We start from the raw sequence: 20,868 nt of genomic DNA, 5'->3' as shown, positions 1-20,868 counted from the left end.
TTGCAGGGTTGTTAAACACTGCACTGTGCTTAGAGCAATCAGTTTTTAAAAGGATTCAGCTTTGTGTGCTTGTGTTGAAAAAGCAGTGATCTTTGCCACTGATGGTTGATGAGAAATAATCAGGAAGACAACTCAGAACTGTATTGCTCTTTGCAGTTTCAAGCATTCGCGCTTCGAGATGCCAGAAATTGTTTGGAGTGAAAATGAAATAATTTCACCACTTCAAAAAGTTACGATGGTATAGACAATCATCTTAAATGTTGCAATGAAAAATGAAGATTTGGAGGATGCAATCATCTAAAGTATTGTATGAAGGCAGTCTATTATCTACACCAGATGTCCATGCTGGGTGTCTATTTACAGTCAGTTAAAAAGAACACAGCGAATTAATTCCTCCATTGATAACTATTAGGAACTAATACAGTTTTATCATATTGCCCTGGTATTTGGTCTTGAATGGAGGGGAATGATTGAACAGTCAAGAATAGTAGGATTAAAGGACAGAAGAGTCCTGTATGTGACTATGAAGGATGAGGTCGCAACACTCAGCACCAGCTTCAGCCTGGTGATGGATAACTCTGTCAACTTCCTTTTGAGGCCTCACCATCACAGTTGCAAGACTGCAGCCAGCTTCATTCATTCCTACGCACAAGTACTGGACAATAATCATCACTGACAGGAGGCATTATAATTCCCCTTACATATACACCACCTGGAAGCTAATACGTCAAGCAAAACCTTTAACTGAACCAGCCAAATAAGAGCAAGTCAGAAACTGGTTATCTGACAGCAAGTAAGGCACATCCTGACCGCGTAATCAATATCACACGCGTCAGGAGCATGTTCAACTATCCTTCACCTGCCTGGAAGTAGAAGCTCAACTTTATCCACAGCAAACCCTTTTTGATCAAGCTCTCAAACAAAAATCAAATTATTCTCTCCTTCCACTTTCAATGCGCAGAAGAAACAGAGTGCAACATCTGCAAAAGCAGTGCATTAACTTGACTAGGCTGTTCCAAACCTACAACCTCTAACCAAGGGTAACAACACCTTCAGAAATATAACACCTGCAAGGGCGATGACACGAGGGGAATGAAATGAGTTATGATAGTGCAACTCCCTCATGGAAATAGGGATTAACTAAATGATTAGGTCACAACTCGGCAGATGGAAACTAATGTGGGAAAATGAATGGTTATCAACTTTGGTAGAAGTAAGGTCAATTGTTATTAAAATGCTGAGAGATTGGGAAATGTTCAAAAGGATTTGGGTGTCTTTGTACAAAAGCCACTGAAAGATATCACGCAGGTGCAACAAAAATAGGAAGATACTTGCTGGTCGGTTGCAAATGCAAGAGGATTTGAGTACAAAAGCCTTAACACAATTATGGTAACATAGTGTACATTGTAATAGTGTGGCCTTGGAGTGACCAGACCTGGAACATTATGTATAATTCAGGTCTACCTAACCAAAAAAAAAAGGATATGCACATAACACGGGACGAACTCAGCAAGGCAGGCAGCATCTAAGGAAAAGAGTCCACCTATGGAAAAAAAACAAATACATTCGTTCCAAGAAGAGTGCAGCAAAGATTCACTTAGGGTGGCATATTTGTAACAGGCACAGGGAGTGACAACGCAATGCCTCCATTCTTTAGCGTTCAACCGTATATTCCACCAGCCTCACTGAAACCTGTACAGTTCTTCCAAGGTTCAACAAACTGGATATGGGGTGGTTGATTCTCCCTGACTAAGTAGTTTAAAACTAAGTCTCAAAATAAATCAAAGGCCATTTACAACAGAAATGAGAAGAAATATTTCAAGGGGCAGTGAACATTTGGAACTCTGTACCATGAAGGACTATGAAGATTCTGTCACTGATTGCATTCAAAATGCATGAATAGATTTTAGGATATTAGAAAAATTGTAGGGTGTAGAAAATGGTGTGATAGGATTTTAAAACAGCTTGAGGGTTCAAAGCATCTATATCTGCTCCTGTTTCTAATTCTTATTCCTCTCCAAAAGTCACACACCATTCTGTAACTGAAATACATTCAGTCCTTAGAAGAGAAAATCTGTGGATGCTGGAGATCCAAGCAACACACAAACAAAATGCTGGAGGAACTCAGCAGGCCAGGCAGCATCTATGGAAAAGAGGACAGTCGATGTCTCAGCCCAAAACGTGATTGTATTCTTTACCATAGATGCTGCCTGGCCTGCTGAGTTCCTCCAGCATTTTGTGTCTATTTCAGTCCTTATCAACTAGTGATCTGTATTCAACAGGTTACCCCCAGACCCTAGCTCACATTTGTCCTCAGTTAAAACATTTATATTCATACACATATTGAGGAACCATTGTCTGTGTGCACAATGATCAGTTTGCAGACAACAGTGTTACTTGGCTCTCTACTGAGCTATGTTCTGATGGAGAGGAGACTTTGCCTTTATAGCCACATTTTCCAGTTTCAAAACCGATCTATACTGTTCAGTCAATGGACATAGCTTGTTAGCTAAACTACGCATGTAATGTGTTTATAACCTTTAAGGTCATAGTAACATTTCATTGGAGGGGATGGAAGATAGTAAAAAAAAGGACATGGGGGTGGGGGGAAATGAGCATATAATCACTGTCCTCCATCGTTGCTAGGACCAAATCCTTGAACTCACTAACTCAACAATGCTGTGGGAGTATTCTTATCAAAAGGTTTGCAGAAAGCAAACAGGTGGCTCATTTTCATCTTCCCAAATTAAAAATAGGCAGTAATCACTGGATTAGCCCACGATGCCCACATCCCTTCATTGATTACATTGTGGTGAGTTTACAAACTCATCAATTCTTTCTTCCAATTACACTTCTCTCCCCACACTGCCCTGAAAACTGTCATGCATTCCAATACCAGCTTGTATTTATTTTGTGTCTTTAGTGTACAGTAGCCTGCCAAAGCACTTAACAGGAGTGTATGTGAAACTGCATTTCACAGTAATCTACAACTCCAGTGTTTGTTGTACTGACAATATCATCCAAGTAGAGGTTAGCACCAGAAATAAACCTCAAACTCTCTGGTCTATGTGCATAATTAAATGTTGACTCCAAATTATCCCAAATGAAACAAACCCCTTTCAGAAGCAAAGATCATATCCATCAATTAAACACAACAATATCAGAATTCCATGTCCCAGTAGCTTTAAAACCATCTTCAGAAATGCTAAATTTCAAAACAGCCGAACATCCTGAACTTTCTAGTGTCTCCTGTTATAGTGTCTTCAGTTCCTGAAGCAAAAAGTTCTTTTAATCTGCAGTTTCAATTGAATGTAGTCTGATTTGTTAGTTCACCAAGCCTTAAATGACAACCTCTAACAGAACACTTTGGCACAGTTTCACTTGCTTAGAGTGTAAAAAAGTGAAGGAATACAGGCCATCCTGACGTTATGAATACCCAACTTATGGACATCCTTTACATGCAAACATGCTCCCATAATATTAATAAATTCAAAAGTCCAATGTATGTACATCAAGTTCAGTCCTCCAATGAAAGTAATTTACAGTTTCCTCTCTACTTTCCTCTCACTCTCCACCTTAGGGAACTACACTTTCTCATCAGTCTTGTGTGCTTTTGATGTCATTCATTCCAACACTATGGAGTCTTTTTTTGTACTTTTCAACTCAAGGACAAAAAATAGACTTATGGGTATCTCTAAAAAGAGAACCATTCACTACCCAGAGGCAACCTACATTGCTGCTAGAATGTTTGTGAACCCTTGTAAAATTTCTGCATATGAACTAAAAATGTGATCTGATCTTCACGCAAGTCCTAAAACTAGATAAAGAGAATCCAATTAAATAAACACAATAAGTGGTATTTATTCATTTATTTACTGAGAAAAATGATCCAATATTGCATATATTCATTGCAAAAAGTATGTGAACATTTGCTATCAGCAGCTGGTGTGACTCCCTGTTGTACAGCAATAACTTCAACCAGACATTTCCGGTAACTGTTGGTCAGTCCTGTACATCAGCTTGGAGGAAGTCTAGGCCATTCCTCCTTACAAAACTGTGTCTACACTGGTGGCTTCCTTACATGAACTGCTTGCTTCATGTCAGTTCACAAGATTTCTATAGGATTACGGTCATGACTTTGAATCAGACATTCCAAAACACTAATTTTCTTCTTTTTAAATTGTTGATTTACTCTTGTCTTTCAGAGGGTTGTCATGATGCATTATCTATCTTTTCATAAACCTCAGGTGATGGACTGCTACCCTGACATTCTCCTGTAAAATGTCTTGATGCTATTTTGAATTCATTGTTCCCTCAACGATCGCAAGCTGACCAGGCCCTGAGGCAGCAAAGCAGCCCCAATCCATGATGCTCCTCCTACCATGATGAGGTTTTGGTGAATTGTGTGCAGTGCCCTTTTCCCTCCAAACATAGCAATATGCATTTCTGCCAAGAAGTCCCAACTTTTGTCACAACTGTCTACAGAACATTGTTCCAGAAGCTTTGTAGAACATCCAGGTGGTCTTTGCAAACTTCAGATGTGCAGCAATGTTTTTTTTTCGGAGAGTGGTGGTTTCCTCTGTGGTGTCTTTCTATGAACGCCATCGCTGTTCAGTATTTTTCTTATAGTGGACACATGACTGAGTTCTAGAGTTTTCTGCAGGTCTTTTTCTGTTACCCATAGGTTCTTTTTCACCTCCTTCAGCATTACACATTGTGCTCTTGGTGTGATCTTTGCAGGATGGTGATTCATAGGGACAGTAAGAACAACACTGAGTTTCTTTCATTTGTAGATAAGTTCTTACTGTGGACTGGTGAACACTCAGGTCTTTAGAAATACTTTTGTAGCCTTTTCCAGTTTCATACATCTCTACAATTCTTCTTCTAAGGTCCTCTGAAAGTTGTTTTAAGGCACAGTACACATAAACAGATCTTTCTTGAGAAGAGCAGGCTCAGCCAGTAACCTGACTGTGTGCATGTGTTTATATATATGTATGTATAGGGCAGGACACCTCTACAAACCACACCTCCAGTCTCATCTCATTGACTGGAACACCTAACTCCAAATAGCTTTCGTAGAAGGCATTACCCTAGAGGTTCACATACTTTTTCCAATAAATACAATAAATATTGGATTATTTTTCTCAATAAATAACACAAAAAAACATCATACCTGATTTATTTATTTACTTGAGTTCTCTATCTAGTTTTCCTACTTACATAAAGATCTGATCACATTTTAGGTCATATTTATGCAGAAATAGAGAAAATTCTATAGGCTTCACAAACTTCCTAGCACCACTATATACACAAAGCCAGTCAATTTGCAAATCCACCTTCTACTGGCAAGTCATGGTGCAACACGACATTAATAGTGTCATTGAATAATTGCAGATGAAAGATACAATTTGGTTCATGCATCTAAAGCAACCCTGCACCTTTTTCAACGTCCTTATATAAATAAATGCTATGTTTTCTTGCCCATGTGCTAACTGAAAATCTGTGTTTTCAGTCAGTGAGCAGGTTTTGATCTTGCATATCAATATACGGTGTCAGCAGCACTCGCCAAGAAGTTTTATCTTCATCTCCTGATTTTTATTCTCTTGCAATTAAATCAAAAGTAACAAACACACTTCATAATGATGTATTCAATACAAAGTCAAAACTTGATGCTTATGTCACAAAAGCAACTTGCTGATGTTAGTCATGAATTTGTGAGTTTGACATTTCGGTTCCTTGCACTACCAACAGAATCTGACTTGAAGTCACTTTCCACTTCTAACTTTCCCGTTCCCATCACAAGCTTATGTCTCCCTAACGTTAACTCTCACTTGCCTGCTTCCAAGCATGAAACCCCTCCCCAACACAAAAGAATTTCCTTGATAATAGTGATCAGCTTGCTAGGTTTGTTTGGATGGGCTCCCAAGCCTCATTGGCCCAAAATGCACAGCACTGCAGGAGAGATTTAAACAGATTAATAACATCATGACAACAATATTTTCTCATCACTGTATCTTTCCCCATAAATCTATAGGTTACGCACCTTGCTGTTTTAAAAATGATTTGATACTTCGAGCATCAAACCTATTAATTGGTTAGATTTTATTCAACATTATTAAAGCAACACCAATCATGGAGTATCCCATTTTCCCACTGCACCTCCTTTGTGCATAAACTGCACATATCTACATTTAATCTCTTCCATATCTCTACCTTTCCATCTCATAAGCGGTGAACAGATGGTGTAATATTGAAGGCAAAAAAAGAGGCTAAAATTGCCTAGGAAACATTTCCATTAAAAAAAACACCATTTTTGTATCAGAAAGACAATATTTCCACTAAACCATGCACATGGGCTTCTGACATAACATGGAAGTCTGGAGTCAAATAATGTGATTTGTTGAACCTTGTCACAATAGATTAAGCCAATTTGCTTATATGATAATAGTACTTTTACAAAGCCAAAACAATTTAAAAGCTGTCATACTGTAATAATGAAGAGAATTACTACAAAAGCTGCAGCAAAGAGATGGTCAAATGATGCAATGTTCATCTCCACATTGTGCAAACCCATGTCTTCCTAACAGAAAATTGGGAATTATTTCTTAAGCACAAAGTACATATTAATGAATGTGCAACAAAGATGAACTAAAGTATAAACCTATGTAGATAGAACTCAAATTATTTCAGATAACAAATCCTACATGCAAAGCACATAAGTGGATACCACATCCTTGGTGTTCTTGACTTGAGGTGATGTTGTACTTAGTGAATTAGTTCACAATTTGGAAACCACTCTTCCACCAACCTGTACCTTGCCAGGAGACATCAATCATACCAAATTTCTCACTGGGCTATAAAACCATAACACCTGAATAAATACAAGTTCTACCAAATATGAGATACATGACATCTCAAATATGAAATCAAAAGCAACAACAATTGCCTAGCATAATAAGACCATTTTGAAGTTTATTACATGGATGAAGTGATGCCTGTGTTCTTACAGAAAGCATTCTTATACAAAAGGGTAAATAAAACACTAAAAATAACAATTCTCAGGTCCACCGAAAAGATGGAAACATCAATAATTTCTGAATATCCTCAGAATTCGAATGCACGTTTGAAATAATGCAAGGAACTCTCAACTTGCAAGAATAATGAGCCAATAATTATTTGCACTGGTATTTATAGTGTGTTAGCACATGTAAATTGGCCTTTGCAAACAAGCACCTTTAGAAGTGTTGGATCCTGCCGCAACATTTACCCCAGTTTCAAGAACCGTGACTCTTTGCAGCAGGATTACTACTGTCTAAAATATTTTACTTTCATCTCCTCCACCTAAAGGGTCTGAATCTGTGATAATATTACTACTGTTAATGGCTAATTCACACCTTCCTCAAAACAAAATGAAAATTAGGGATTACTCACGAATTCACTATTTACTGAGGTGGCTGCGTAAGTTGTATTAAGCAACAGTGCTGATCCACAAGCACACCAAGACATCATATGTTGGTACTTACAGACAGTGCCACCATACAGACCTTCATCAATTCTGCAGTGTTGTTTAGTATATGCCAGCAATGACCAGTGATCAAGGCAGATATGACAAATTAGAATTTTGAATGGCTCTGAATGTTTATTTTATGACCCCAATAAACATCTTTCTTAAATAAATAAATATATATATATAACAATTTTTTTCTATCAAAATCTGTGAATGTGTTTAGTAAAAATTCATTGATAATTTGCTTTGCATTAATCATGGCCACGAGTAATAATGGTTAGTCATTGACAAATATTTATAACATATTTTAGTTAAAAAAAAAGACTTTGCTGTTCCAAATAAATTTAGTACTGAAATCCACAATTTAATTTAAATAATAATGCTTCACCTTACTACATTCATTGCTTATATTTTATCTATAATAATCATGACAATCCACAACCATCATGTGAGAATAATGATCACTCAAACAAAATTTCAATTACTAAAGCAAAATACTGTCCGTGCTGGAAAATCTAAAGATAGAAACAGAAAGTGTTGGAAACAGTAAGTCAGGCAGAACCCATGGAAAATGTGTTATTATTCCAGGCTGATGGCCTTGTATCAAAAAGAAGAAAGAAATCTGCTATATAATGTTAACTCTGCCTCTCTCCAAAGGTGCCCATTTATTTTGTAAATATACCCAACATTGCCTGTTTTTATTCAAGTTTTTATAGAGCGGCTGCATTTGCAAACAGTAAAGCACTTAAAGCTGAGACTGTGTAAAATTTCTCCACTAAGTTAATAGATAGAGTGACAAGGGGGAGAAAATTATGACCAGAACATTTCATTCATATGTACTAAACTGGCTTATAGGGGATGGTTAGAGATAGTTTATCAGAGTATTTTATTATTCTTACATTAACAACAGGACAAGCACCCTTTAAACAAGACAGAAATGTGGATTGTAGGTGGTGATTTCCACAATAAAATAGATTGTGCAGTTTGCACTAAGGTACCTTTACAGAAGGCTTCGCCTTTTTGTTGGGTGAACAATTGAGGTCTTCATGAACTCTGTTCAGTAACCACAGAAGAAACTCAAGTGCATCATGCTGGGAATTTCCACGAAATTGGGATCCATATTTTGCAACTATATTCTGAAATAAAACAATCATTCCTCATTAAAACAAGATTTATCACAATGCTTAAATAAAGAGTATGCACAGTTGTTAAAACCTAGAGATAATTATTCAGCAATTCAGTTGATCCACCCTGGAAACACCATCTATGTGAAGATGATTGAAATAACTGGCAAGAAAGCCCTGGAAGTAGAGAATGGTTTTTTTTTCCCCATTAGTGAATCCAATGTTGAAACAAATGTGTAATGTTAGCTACCTCCTCTGTGGATGCTGACAAACCAACTGAGTGTTTCCATTGACTGACCTGACATATAGGCAGCATCCTGGTAAATCTCTTCTGTACCCTTCTCAAGACCTCCACATTCTCCTATAATGGAGTTGAATGCAATCCTTCAGGTGTAGCCTAACCACAGTTTTATAAAGCTGCAAAATAACTTCCTGTCTTGGGAGGACCAACCAAGATAGAACCAGCATGGTGAGCGGCAGGGCACTGACGACTGCAGTAGAACCGAGGGATCTGGGAATACAGATCCCTAATTCCTTGAAAGTGGCATTACAGGTGGATAGGGTCACAAAGAAAGCTTTTAGTACTTTGGCTTTCATAAATCAATGTACTGAGTACAGGAGTTGAGATGTTATGTTGAAATTGTATAAGATGTTGGTGAGGCCTAATTTGAAACATTGGGTGCAGTTGAGGTCACCTACCTATATAAAAGATGTCAATAAGATTTAAAGTGTGCAGAGGAAAATTTACAAGGATGTTGCTAGGATTTAAGGACCTAAGTTATAAGGAAAGAGTGAATGGGTTACGATTTTATTCCCTAGAATATAGAAGATTGAGGGGAGATTTGACAGAGGTAAGCAAAATCATGCAGGGGTATAGATAGGTTAAGTGCAAGCAGGCTTTTTCCACTGAGGTTGGGGAGACTACAACTAGAGGTCATGGTTTAAGAGTGAAAGGTTAAGTATTTAAGGGAAACACCAGTGGAACTTCTTCACTCAGAGGGTCATGAGAGTGCAAAATGAGCTGGCAGCACAAGTGATGCATGCAAGCTTGATTTCAATGTTTAAGAGAAGTTTGGATAGGTACATGGATGACATGGGTATGTGTTGGACCATAGAAGGTCCTTTGACCCATCCAGTCTGTACTGAACCATTGATCTGCCTTGGTCAATGGGACAAAGCAGATCAGTGGTTTAGATCAGACTAAGCAGGTCAAAGGACCCTATAGCCTTTGAACTCAATGCCTTAAAGGTAAGCACGCCATGTGTTCCTTTATTATGATATCAACATGTGCAGTCACTTTCAGCAAATCAGTCATTTAACAGCTATGAAAGTCGGCTGTCTGTTACCCAGGGATGGCACATACTAGATTTCTTCACAAAATAAAACTCCAAATAATGTCAATAAAAATTTTCAACGTTGAGAGCAGATCTCACAATTTGGACTCTCAGATTTATCCAGCATAGAGCTAGGCCCTTCAGTCCATCAAGTGCACATCAGCATCCAATTACATTAATCTCATTAACTACCCCAGATCTTAAACACACACCTTCAGTGAAAGGATAATTACAGTGGCCAGACACCAGATTGCACAGCTTTGTGATGTGGAAAGGAGCCCAAATACCTAAACATAACATGTGCAGTCATGCAAACCCTAAACCAGGGGTTCCACAGAGCGCTTGCTTAATGGTATTGTCCAATGGCACAAAAAAAATGGTCGGGAACCCCTGCAAAAGACCAACTGTACCAGCTGAAGTTGGAACTGAACCCCAGTTACTGAGGACGTGTTGAAGCAAATCTGTTAGCTGCACTATCAATTCTTTGATATATGTTACTAATTTGTTATTTTAAACGAAAAGCAAACTGCTGGAGGAGCTCAGCAGATCAAGCAGTGTCTGCAGAGGGAAATGGACAGTTGATATTTTGGGTCACAATCCTTCACCTGGACTGTGAAGTGGATACTTGCTAAGATACACATATTCTCGTTCTTCAAGATTTACTATTACATAGTAAATATTTCAACCATTCATCTAGATAAGAATAATGTAATAAAGCCACAAATGATTTCATAATTAGGGTAATGAGGTCCTGCCCTCGAGTGCTCTTGAACCTCTGGAGAGGGAACAGCTAACTTGCTGCAACATGCCAATAGATCGATACCAATGGATTGTTATCCAAATGAACTTGAAGGCTGATCAGAAAAGAAAATGAAAGTTCTAGAAATAGGGAATGGGAGGGGCACAGAAGAGCAAAACAGAAAGTACCATGGCATACATTTAAAAATACAGTGGATTCCAGGCAATTTGGACACATCAAGACCAGTACATCTTGATCCCAATAAGTGGATGCCCCAATTAGCCAAAGTTTCACGGAAATAGTTAAAAAGTATAAAAAGGCAAATTATATACTTAAATGAAATACAGAGCAAATTAGAACACTACCAACAGTGCTATAAAACTGTGCATTGGTTGGTAATAATTATTGACGGAGGAATTCATCCAGTGTATGCAATGAAAAAAATCTTTCCAGACAACTAGTGTTCGAAGCTCCTCTTCTTTATCACCCCTACTGGGATACAGAGAGCTGACAGATCCTCGCCAGAGCCCTCCGTCCAGGGCCATTCTTTCATGTTGCTAGCCGGTGTAGCCCACCTTCTTCATTTATCATTCCTTTCAGGGATGAGGCCTTCTGAGCTTCTGATGGTGATTCTGTAGCTCTGGGTTTTTGCGAGATGGGGTTGCTAGCCTCATGCCCGACCTTCCTCCTTTCACATCCGGGCTTGGCACCATCCATGGCAGAGTTATGCAAAGCTCAAAGAATGCAAAACCTTCAAATTTCTCGCCTTACAAGCAGCCATGAAACAAAGAAACTGAATAAACCCATTTTAAAAAACTGTCAAAAACCGAATGTGCAGAAAAAGAACAAATTTTGCAAACAATCAAATAAAGCAAACAACATTCAGAACTGAAGCTCACAAAAGCGAGTCCACGAAGCCAGTCATCACTGCAGACAATTCAGAAGCCCATTAGTTGCAGGCCACAGCCTCAGTTAAGTGCAGAGACAAGTCAACCTCACCGAACAGCAAGCTGAATGCCAGACCATCCCTCTCCTCCAGCCCCAGGACCCTGACCTTTTCAAAGTGACTCAGCACTTAATTGGCCAAACGTCAGCTCGTTTCTAGATTTCAGACATGGGCCCTGTTGCTTCAATATGCTCTTAGGTCTGGGCCCCATCACCTCAATTCGGCCCATACCCAACCTTTCCAGTCTGACCCGTTGCTTAAATCGGCCAGACATGTTGTTCCTCGTTCTCAGGCCCAGCCACCTCTACAGGTTATATAAGTTTTTCTAAAGCTCAACTCTGAAAGGGAAGTTGCAGGGATTGGTTCTGAGAAAAAATATGATTAGTAAATTAGCTAATAGTTTTGTTTGCTGCCAGCAAGTCAGTGTACTTCAACGCCATCTTAAACCTGAAGCAGATAGTGTAGATACAATGCAATCGACGAATACATCCTCTAAATCTTCATTTTCATTGTAATTTTCAAGATGATTGTTAATACCTTCAAACACTTCATAGTAGCTAAATGGTTGAAGTAGTGAAATCGTTTTATTTTCACTCCTGGAGGTTTCTGGCATCTCCAAGCTTGAATGACTAAAACTGCAGTGAGCAAAACAATTCAGCATTGTCTTACTGCTTATTTCGCATCAACTATCAGTAACAAAAATCTTTGCTTTTTGAATGCAAACACTACTGACACTATTTAAAAACTGTTCACTCTAACCACAGTATAGCATCTAACAGCCATGCAAGCACGCATTACTGACATTAATTAGAACATGTTTGGCATGTTAGTCTCCTGCCCAATTATATGGCAGTGTCCCAAATAAGCGGCTCCCCTGATTAATTGATAACTCAATTAATCCAAATCCACTATATTTGTTTTCAGCAACCTCACTTCAAATTGACAATAAATAACAACAATCACCACACAGCAAGTGACAAATGTACTGTCTGTTATTTAGTTTGCATATTTATAAGGCTGAACTTTAAAGTAACTGGGGCTAAAGATTGTTAAGATTCTTTCAGTGATTGCAGAAAAAACCTTTCAGTCAATCACCCATTTCAAATAAAAGTGTATTACCCACTGTGAAATGGGCAGGAGTAAGGGCATGTTGGATAAGGATCAATGATTGACCATGTCCACAGTCTCAATACTACCGTCTTTGCTCAGGGCTGTTTTGGGGCAGTGGTAGGATAAAAATTCGACTGAGGAAATGATTATGAACTTGAAACAAAATAGTGCTATAGAGTCAGGACACAGTCATACAGCATTATTCACCATGTTTGATGGAAGTGAACATTGAACAGTACAGCACAAAACAGGCCTTTTGGCCCATAAAGTTGTGCTGAGCCAAATAAGTTAATCCCTTCTGCCTACACAACGCCGATATCCTTTCACTTTCCTCAAATTTGTGTATCTACCGGAACGTCTCTAATGTATCTACCTCTACCACCATACCAGTCCATGCATTCCAGGCACTGACCAGTCTCTGTTTAAAAAAAAACTTGCCCCTTGCATTTTCTTTAAAATTACTCCCTCCCACCTTAAATGCATGCCCTCTGGTATTAGACATTTCAAACAAAGGAAAATAATAATGTCTGTACTCCATCTAAGCTTCTCAATCTTTTAAACCTCATCAGATCTTCCCTCAGCCTCTGCCACTCCAGGGAAAGCAACTTAGGTGTGTTCAACCTTTCGTTATAGCTTAGCCCTCTAATCCAGGTAGCATCCTGCTAAACATCTCTAAAGCTGAAAATCTGGTGCTCTAGTTAAAGATCGTAACAGCTGAAAACACAGAAGGCAAGCTGCTCAGGGTGAGTACAATGATGTCCAGGTGTGGGTTTGGCTACAGGCAAATATGGTTACAATATGGAATATGGAAACCAAGTGGAGTGGGGAGAAAAAGTTAGAAGAGTAATTTTTCGGCAGTAGCCAAAAAGGCTATTGCAGTTACTTGGAAATCGGATACATATTTACATATAGATCATTAGAAGAAAGAAATTTATAGCTGTATTCCACTTGAAAAAATTACTTATAATTTAAGAGATAAATATGAAACATTTTTGAAAATTTGGCGCCCTTATTTACAAAAGACAGGATTAAATATATAGGTGCTCTGAAGATGAAATAATTGGTTATTTGGGGAAAGAAATAAATATATATACTAAAGTTATTACGAACTCCGTGGAGCATGTGGGGATCTTCTGATATTCAGGCACTCTTTCTTTCTTTTTTTTTCTTTCTTTCTCTTTTTTTTCTATAGGGATGCTAGGGGGGAAGGGTTAAGGGGAGGGGAGATGGGTAATATACATTTTTTTCCATCATTATTTTCCCTCAATAGGTCTGCCTTTATACAAGCAGAGAGGTATTAATGTACAAGCACGTTACTGAGATCAATACAGAGATATGTGCAAGGATTGGATAACCACTATCTGTATTGCTTCATGCTGAACTTTAGACAAGTAATTATAACACTGTGACTTCAATAAACAGTCATTAAAAATATTCAAGGAAAATGTAAACAAATTCATCTTTGAATTCGATGAACCCTTTGTCCAATATTTGCAGCAACAGAATATTCTCAGACAGGTGCTCCACAAAGTGATTTTGCTGGCAAAAAAAAATCTTATGTCTTTGCATGTTCAATATATTTATTACTGAAAAGGAAATGCTGACAAATTTAAAAGTAATGGATATTTCATTTTTCAGTCAATGGAATTTATTTTCCTACAATATGCATTGGTGGTAGAATCAAAAAGAATACTATTTAGGACACCTGATTAAGAAATTAAAGTATCAGTTTGCACGTTTCTATGACTCATTCCATAACACATTCCAAAGAATAACAGTGGCCTAGTTAACACACATTCCTCGGTGAACTGATGTAAACAATTAACAAAAAATGATCCTACAGATGTTAGAATGGCACAAAAAATGGAGAATAATGTAAACACACAGCCAATCAGACAGCATCTGTGGAAATCAAGACCACTGGCATCATAAAATCAGTAACTAGATATTAGAGAAGTAAGTGACAGACAAGGGTGAGCAAGAGAAAATCTGCAGATGCTGGAAATCCAAGCAATACACACAAAATGCTTGAGGAACTCAGCGGGCCAGGCAGCATTCTGTGGAAAAAAGTACAGTCAATGTTTCTGGCCAAGACCCTTCCATGGGACTAGGGAAAAGAAAGATGAGGAGTAGAATTAAAAGGTGGGAGAGGGGAGAGAGAAACACAAGGTGATAGGTGAAACAAGGAGGGGGAGGGATGGAGTGAAGTGTTGGGAAGTTGATTGATGAAAGAGATACAGGGATGGAGAAGGGGGAGTCCATTAGGAGAGGACAGAAGGCCATGGAAGAAAGAAAAGGGAGGAGGAGGCGATGGGCAGGCAAGGAGATAAGGTGAGAGAGGGGAAAAAGGGATGGGGAATGGTGAAGGACAGGTGGGTTGGAATCCATTACCAGAAGTTCCAGAAATTGATGTTTATACCATCAACTTGGAGACTACCCAGATGGAATACATGGCCAAACCCAAGTATGGCCTCATCACAACAGTGGAGGCGGCCATAGATTGACATATCGGACTGGGAAGTGGAAGTAAAATGGGTGGTCGCTGCATCTTCTGACAGATGGAGCATAGGTGCTCAGCAAAACGGTTTCCTAATCTACAACGGGTATCACCAATATACAGGAGGCCACACTGGGAGCACCAGGCACAGTATATGACCCACAGAATATAACACATTCACAGGTGAAGTATCACCTCACCTGGAAGGACTGTTTGGGACCCTGAATGGGAGTGAGGGAGGAAGTGGAGCATTTGTTCTGCTTACAAGGATAAGTGCCAGGAGGGATATCAGTGGGGAGGGACACAAGTGTTGCTAGAAGAGAAGGCAACGATAAAGATAAAGAAACTAAAGTTCAACACATGCCCAGAACTTCCTTCAATTTCCACACAACTGCTTCCTTCCAGCCTCCTGCAAGCGCTGATGACTGAAAACTGAGTCACTCCACTTCAATCTGTATTATGAAATAATTGTGAACTGATACAAGATGTTTCAAACGTGAAATGTTTTGCATAAACTAAGTTTTGGTTTATTATTTTTTGCTGAGGTTTAAAAGTAGTAAATCAAAAAACTTTACTGCGAACTAATGCTGCCTGAAGTCTAAAAACTATTGATGCAATGACTTTAGGTAATGTTAAAAGCAATAATTATCTGACATATGAACAAGCTGGGAATGGTTAAGGTTACATAAATAAAAGACTGACTCCAGGAAGTATTCAACATTTCCAATTGAATGTAAAAATTGGAATTGAAGAAGGATCTACCGAAGACACAAAATGAAATTTACAGAAAATATCCCTAACCATAACTACTTGTTAAATCAATGGAAGCTAAATCTTTTCCTGATGCAGTTTCAAAATGGGAGACCAAACAAATGCCTCATTTCATGTTCTCTAAACATCACCCATCTGAGTTTCTATGGTGCCTCAACAATGTTAGATCTCTTCCATCTACAATTCACACCCACAACTGCAGTGGTGTAAAGAAACTAATTGGAAAGCAGTATCCATCATCAGAGATCCCCACCACCCAGGTCATGCTCTCTTCTTGCTGCTGCCATCAGGTAGAAAGTACAAGAACCTCAGGACTTGTGCCACGTGCTTCAAGAACAGGTCCTACCCTTCAACAATCAGGCTCGTGAACAAAAGGAGATAACTTCACTTGCCCCACCATTGGGCTAAATCTCATGTTCTCCTTATTTATACTTTCATTTGCACAGTTCATTGTCTTCTGTACTCTGGTTGATCTTTCATTGAGCCTGTTATAGTTACTATTCTATAGATTTGTTGAGTATGCCCACAAGAAAACGAATCTCAGGGTTGTACAAGCTGACATATGTACCTTGATAATACAATTTACTTTGAATTCATTTCATGTTAATTAACACTATATTAATATTAACGTTTTACTAGAGGCCGGTAGGATCTCTATGAATGGGAAAATGCACGTGTTGCTGGGGAGAGCAAGAGCTGCACTTAAACTAGGACCCGCCACATCACAGCTCCACAGTGGTCTGAATCAAATATGCAACTATTTCAATGGCAAATATTTGACACAATTAACTCCTGGGTGCAACTAAAAGCCCATTTTATGTAAATCTGACATCACTCATTTTAAGTAAATTTCGCATCACTTTTCATTCTATCAGTGGCTGTACATCATCACCTTTACAATTTCCTCCTGCACGCTGCAGTTGGTTAAACTTAAATAAAAGAGTTGCAGATTCAATTCCTACTTTACCGGGGGAAGAGGATAATTAACTTTTCAAACTTGCAGCTTTGCTTTCAAATGAAGCAACCTCCAAAAATAGCTAGCAGAATAATTTTCAGTCACTGACGCAAATTCGAAATAATGGATAGGCTAGACACGACGGGGGGGGGGGGGGGGGGGAAGGAGACCAGGGCGCGGGGCTGCGCACGGAAAGCTGCCGCACAATCAAACGAAGAAAGTATTGTGTTTAATGTCACACATCAGCATTAGTCATCCAGCAAAACTGAGAGATTAACGCAACGCTCTGAAAGTTGGCCGAGTCGGTTACTGGTAGGGAAACAGATTTTAAAATTCTGCTAAACCTTAAAATTTAGCGAGCACCCATCCACCTCAATAGGTGCTGAGGGAAAAACTAATATTGTACATCACATCGGTAGAAACACACGCCTCATTTCCACGTCCTAGAAGTATTAGGTTTGTTGCGTTTGAGTGGTACTTGCGTGAATTACCTTGTTCAAACGTGTTTAGGTCACTTCTACATTTAATTTCACATCCACCACAATACAACTGCGGCGGTGTAATAAATTGCGCTACTCTCTCCTCAGCAGTTACTTTGTCTGATAGTTGTAAAAGACTTGAACTTCCCCATAACAATTTGACCTGGCTGGCTGTTCGACATCGCTATAATAATCCTACTCCCCACTGATGTTTCCCCGAATGGGAGGAGCTCCTACCTTGAACTGTACTGAGAGCTGCGGCGTGTACTCGAGCGTCCAGAGCGCCCGCACCAGCACTGCGAGCTGCTCGGTCACTTCGGCGCTATCCTGGCACGGCGGCTCCATGCCGCCCAGGGTGCCATTGGCTTGCAGTTGCTTCAGCTCGGAGCGGTACTGCTCCAAGCCCAGGTACTCGGCTAACAGCTCGGTGTTGCTCAGGCACTGCACCACGGCGTTCATGAAGCAGGTATTGCCATGGTTCTTCAAGCCCAGCACACCGGGGAGTTTATTCCCGTGGCCCCAGGACGCACGCTCCTTCCCGGACTGGGACTGAGTCCTGGCGGCGCCGGGCTCCTGCTGCCCCTCGGTGCCCGCTTCGTTGCAGGTGGCGAGGGTGACGGCGCCGTTCCCGAACCCCCCGTCGTCCTCCTCCTCTGCCTTTCCCCCTGCTCCCTCAGCGGGCGCCGCCTCTCCGAACGGTGCCAAAGTGAACAAAGTTTTGAAGACCCCCCTCACAAAGCTGCCGACCGACCTCAGCGACCTCCTCCTGAACAGCCTGCCCGACAGGCTCTTCCTCCGCTTGGACCTGGACACCTTCGCCTTCAGCGCGGCTTTGGCCGCCTTCGGCTGCTCCTCGGCCGGTTCCATCGCTTGGCTTCACCCTCTCGGTGGCTTCATCACCTGGGCATAGCGCGCTGTATCGGCCGGCAGGAGCGCACTGCCGCGCCCCCGCACCATCCCACCTCCTTGCCTTGCTCGCTCCGAAACCAGACAGGCTGCCGTGCTTCCTCGTAGACACGATGACCAGAAAAGGGGGGAGTTGGAGTCTCTCGCCAGTTAACGCCACCTTATTTTTTCACAAAATTCCCCGTGCAAGCTAGGTGTGTTGTTACCTGACTCCATGTTGTCGCTGAACCATCATTTGAAATGGGTGCAGCTGTTTGGCGGAGGTGCCGCGTTGCTCCGCCCCGCGGTCCGGCCCCCTTCACCCTTCAAGTCCATGACGGGAGGCGCCGGCCGCGGGGAGGTTCGGCTGTCGCTCAGCACGGACAACCCGGCACTTGCAAAACTTGACAGCACCTCATTCCCAACAGCCACAAACACTCTGCGATGTCTCCTTATTTGTTTTCCTAAACAAGATAGACTCTACCGTGGGTACTTCACGCTCATGTATTTGGTATAATGACGTGAGTGTGTGTGCGCGCACATATGAAGTAACTATTACAGCGAATTCCATGATATATACTTCTGGGTGAGACTGGATTTTCAAAGTGTTCGTTTCCACTTGTTGATATGAGGGCTGCTGGCTCTCTCTCAGAGATGGCAGCAACTCAAATCCATCTTTTCCGCACAAGATCCAGAAATCCACCTTTGGAGTTAGTCTCTCTTCAAAGTTAATGCAACCTAACGGTAGGAGTCGCACTGGCGCCTTTTCAAAAGTACGGAGTTGGCTGCGGTAGGTTTATACAACTCAGATCATCGTTGCCTTTAAAGGGCTCTCCGTATCACAGTATCCAGGGGCTACGCAAACCTTTCTCGGTACTTGCACTGTCATTGGGACTGTCTAAAGTGCCCACGAGATTGTAACTGTGTCCAAGCAGAGGTGCAGACAAAATCTCTATCAGAGACATCCGCCAGGAATTTTAATACATTTGTTCGCCAGGGTCTAGCTGTTTACATTCAGCCGAGCAACTGCCATCATGGCAAAATGCACAGCACATAGGAAAAGGAAAACATTATGTTCTCCTTCAAAGGTTCACAACACTATGTACATGTGAAATCACTTTTCACTTATGTTCAACAGAGTCAACAATCGTGAACCACCGTTCGTGTTACACCGAGTCGGATGTTTATCGTTGTTGCACAGGGCAAGAGGCCAGAGACAGTTTACAACGGGGCACGTGATCAGGTACATGGCCGGACTTACGGTAAAGTGTGAGGAATTTTCCACAAATCCATCCTTGAACCAAGTCTGCCATACCTGGCCCGTTGATGAAGCGATGCTTCAGATTCAACAGAAAATATTCAGTGGGCAAAAACACTGTCGCGATGAACTTTGTCTCTTAGGTTGCAGACAAGATCATTGTTCAAACCTAGGGAAAGCAGAACAGAAAGAGGTTGCTAAAAACAAAAAAAAAAATTCCATTTTATTGATAAAAGCTGAAATATAATTCCGTTTATTTTTAAGAAATAGGAATGGTTATTTTCTGTTAGAATATCAGTAGATAAGTGTTCCCCAACCTTTTTCTAGCTCAGCATCCCAAAGCATCTTCATACTTGGCAATACCCCATAAAGCACCTTCATACTTGCCAATGCCCCATAAAGTACCTTAATACTTGCCGATGCCCCATAAAGCACCTTCATACTTGCCAATGCCCCATAAAGTACCTTAATACTTGCCAATGCCCCATAAAGTACCTTAATACTTGCCAATGCCCCATAAAGCACCTTCATACTTGCTAATGCCCCATAAAGTACCTTAATACTTGCTAATGCCCCATAAACACCTTCATACTTGCCAATGCCCCATAAAATACCTTAATACTTGCCAATGCCCCATAAAGCATCTTAATACTTGCCGATGCCCCATAATGCACCTCCATACTTGCCAACATCCCATAATGTAAAAACATCAAGTTGTGAGGGCAAAAGGCTTAAGTCCCCCCCCCCCCCATGTAATAATGTCCAAGGAGTTTCTGTTTTTTGTGAATATGTGATCCACTGCACTGAAACCTCTTTCAACAAGGTAGGAGGCTGGAAGTCTAATGAAGAGCAATTTGGCTCTTCCCTAAAGACCAGGAAACTTCATATGACAGTGTAGCCACATACCACAAAAATCGACATTTTTGAAAAGCATTTTTGCTTCTTCATCATTCTGAATTTTGATTATTTCTTCTTGCAAACTCTCTTTTTGTACTTCCACCTTGCAAAGAAATGGGTTAATTACCTAGTCTGGAATTTCCAGGTCATTCAAATCCTTGAATCGATTCTGAAAATTCTTCTTCAGTGACTCCAGGTGTAAGCAGTACTCTTGCAAATCACCATCTGTGAAAGAGAGTGCCTCACTTTCCATGCAGAGAAACTGTGAGAACATTCTACTCCCAATGTTTTACCTATATCTTTCCAATTTTCTGATAAAAGTGGACACTGCACTTTTTTGCTTGGATTAAATTGAAATTTTCATCT

The 20,868-nt window shown here is 40.3% G+C and overlaps 1 protein-coding gene across 1 annotated transcript in view; it reads right to left on the bottom strand.

The window, feature by feature from the left end:
• The window catches only part of usp43a (ubiquitin specific peptidase 43a), a 452,509-nt gene extending 433,708 nt beyond the window's left edge, over nucleotides 1-18,801 (bottom strand). Inside the window, exons 1-2 of the mRNA XM_059948710.1 lie at nucleotides 17,700-18,801; nucleotides 8,506-8,643 (exon numbers count right to left, since the gene is read on the bottom strand). Of these exons, the coding sequence (XP_059804693.1) occupies nucleotides 8,506-8,643; nucleotides 17,700-18,329 (768 nt within the window). The 5' untranslated portion in view covers nucleotides 18,330-18,801. The remainder of the gene's footprint in view (nucleotides 1-8,505; nucleotides 8,644-17,699) is intronic.
• Nucleotides 18,802-20,868: the final 2,067 nt, after the last annotated feature.

The sequence above is a fragment of the Hypanus sabinus genome, chromosome 23, assembly GCF_030144855.1.
Source record: "Hypanus sabinus isolate sHypSab1 chromosome 23, sHypSab1.hap1, whole genome shotgun sequence".
Lineage (NCBI taxonomy): Eukaryota > Metazoa > Chordata > Chondrichthyes > Myliobatiformes > Dasyatidae > Hypanus > Hypanus sabinus.
Note: the sequence above shows the minus strand (reverse complement) of the source record. Positions and strands in the feature narration are given on the sequence as shown.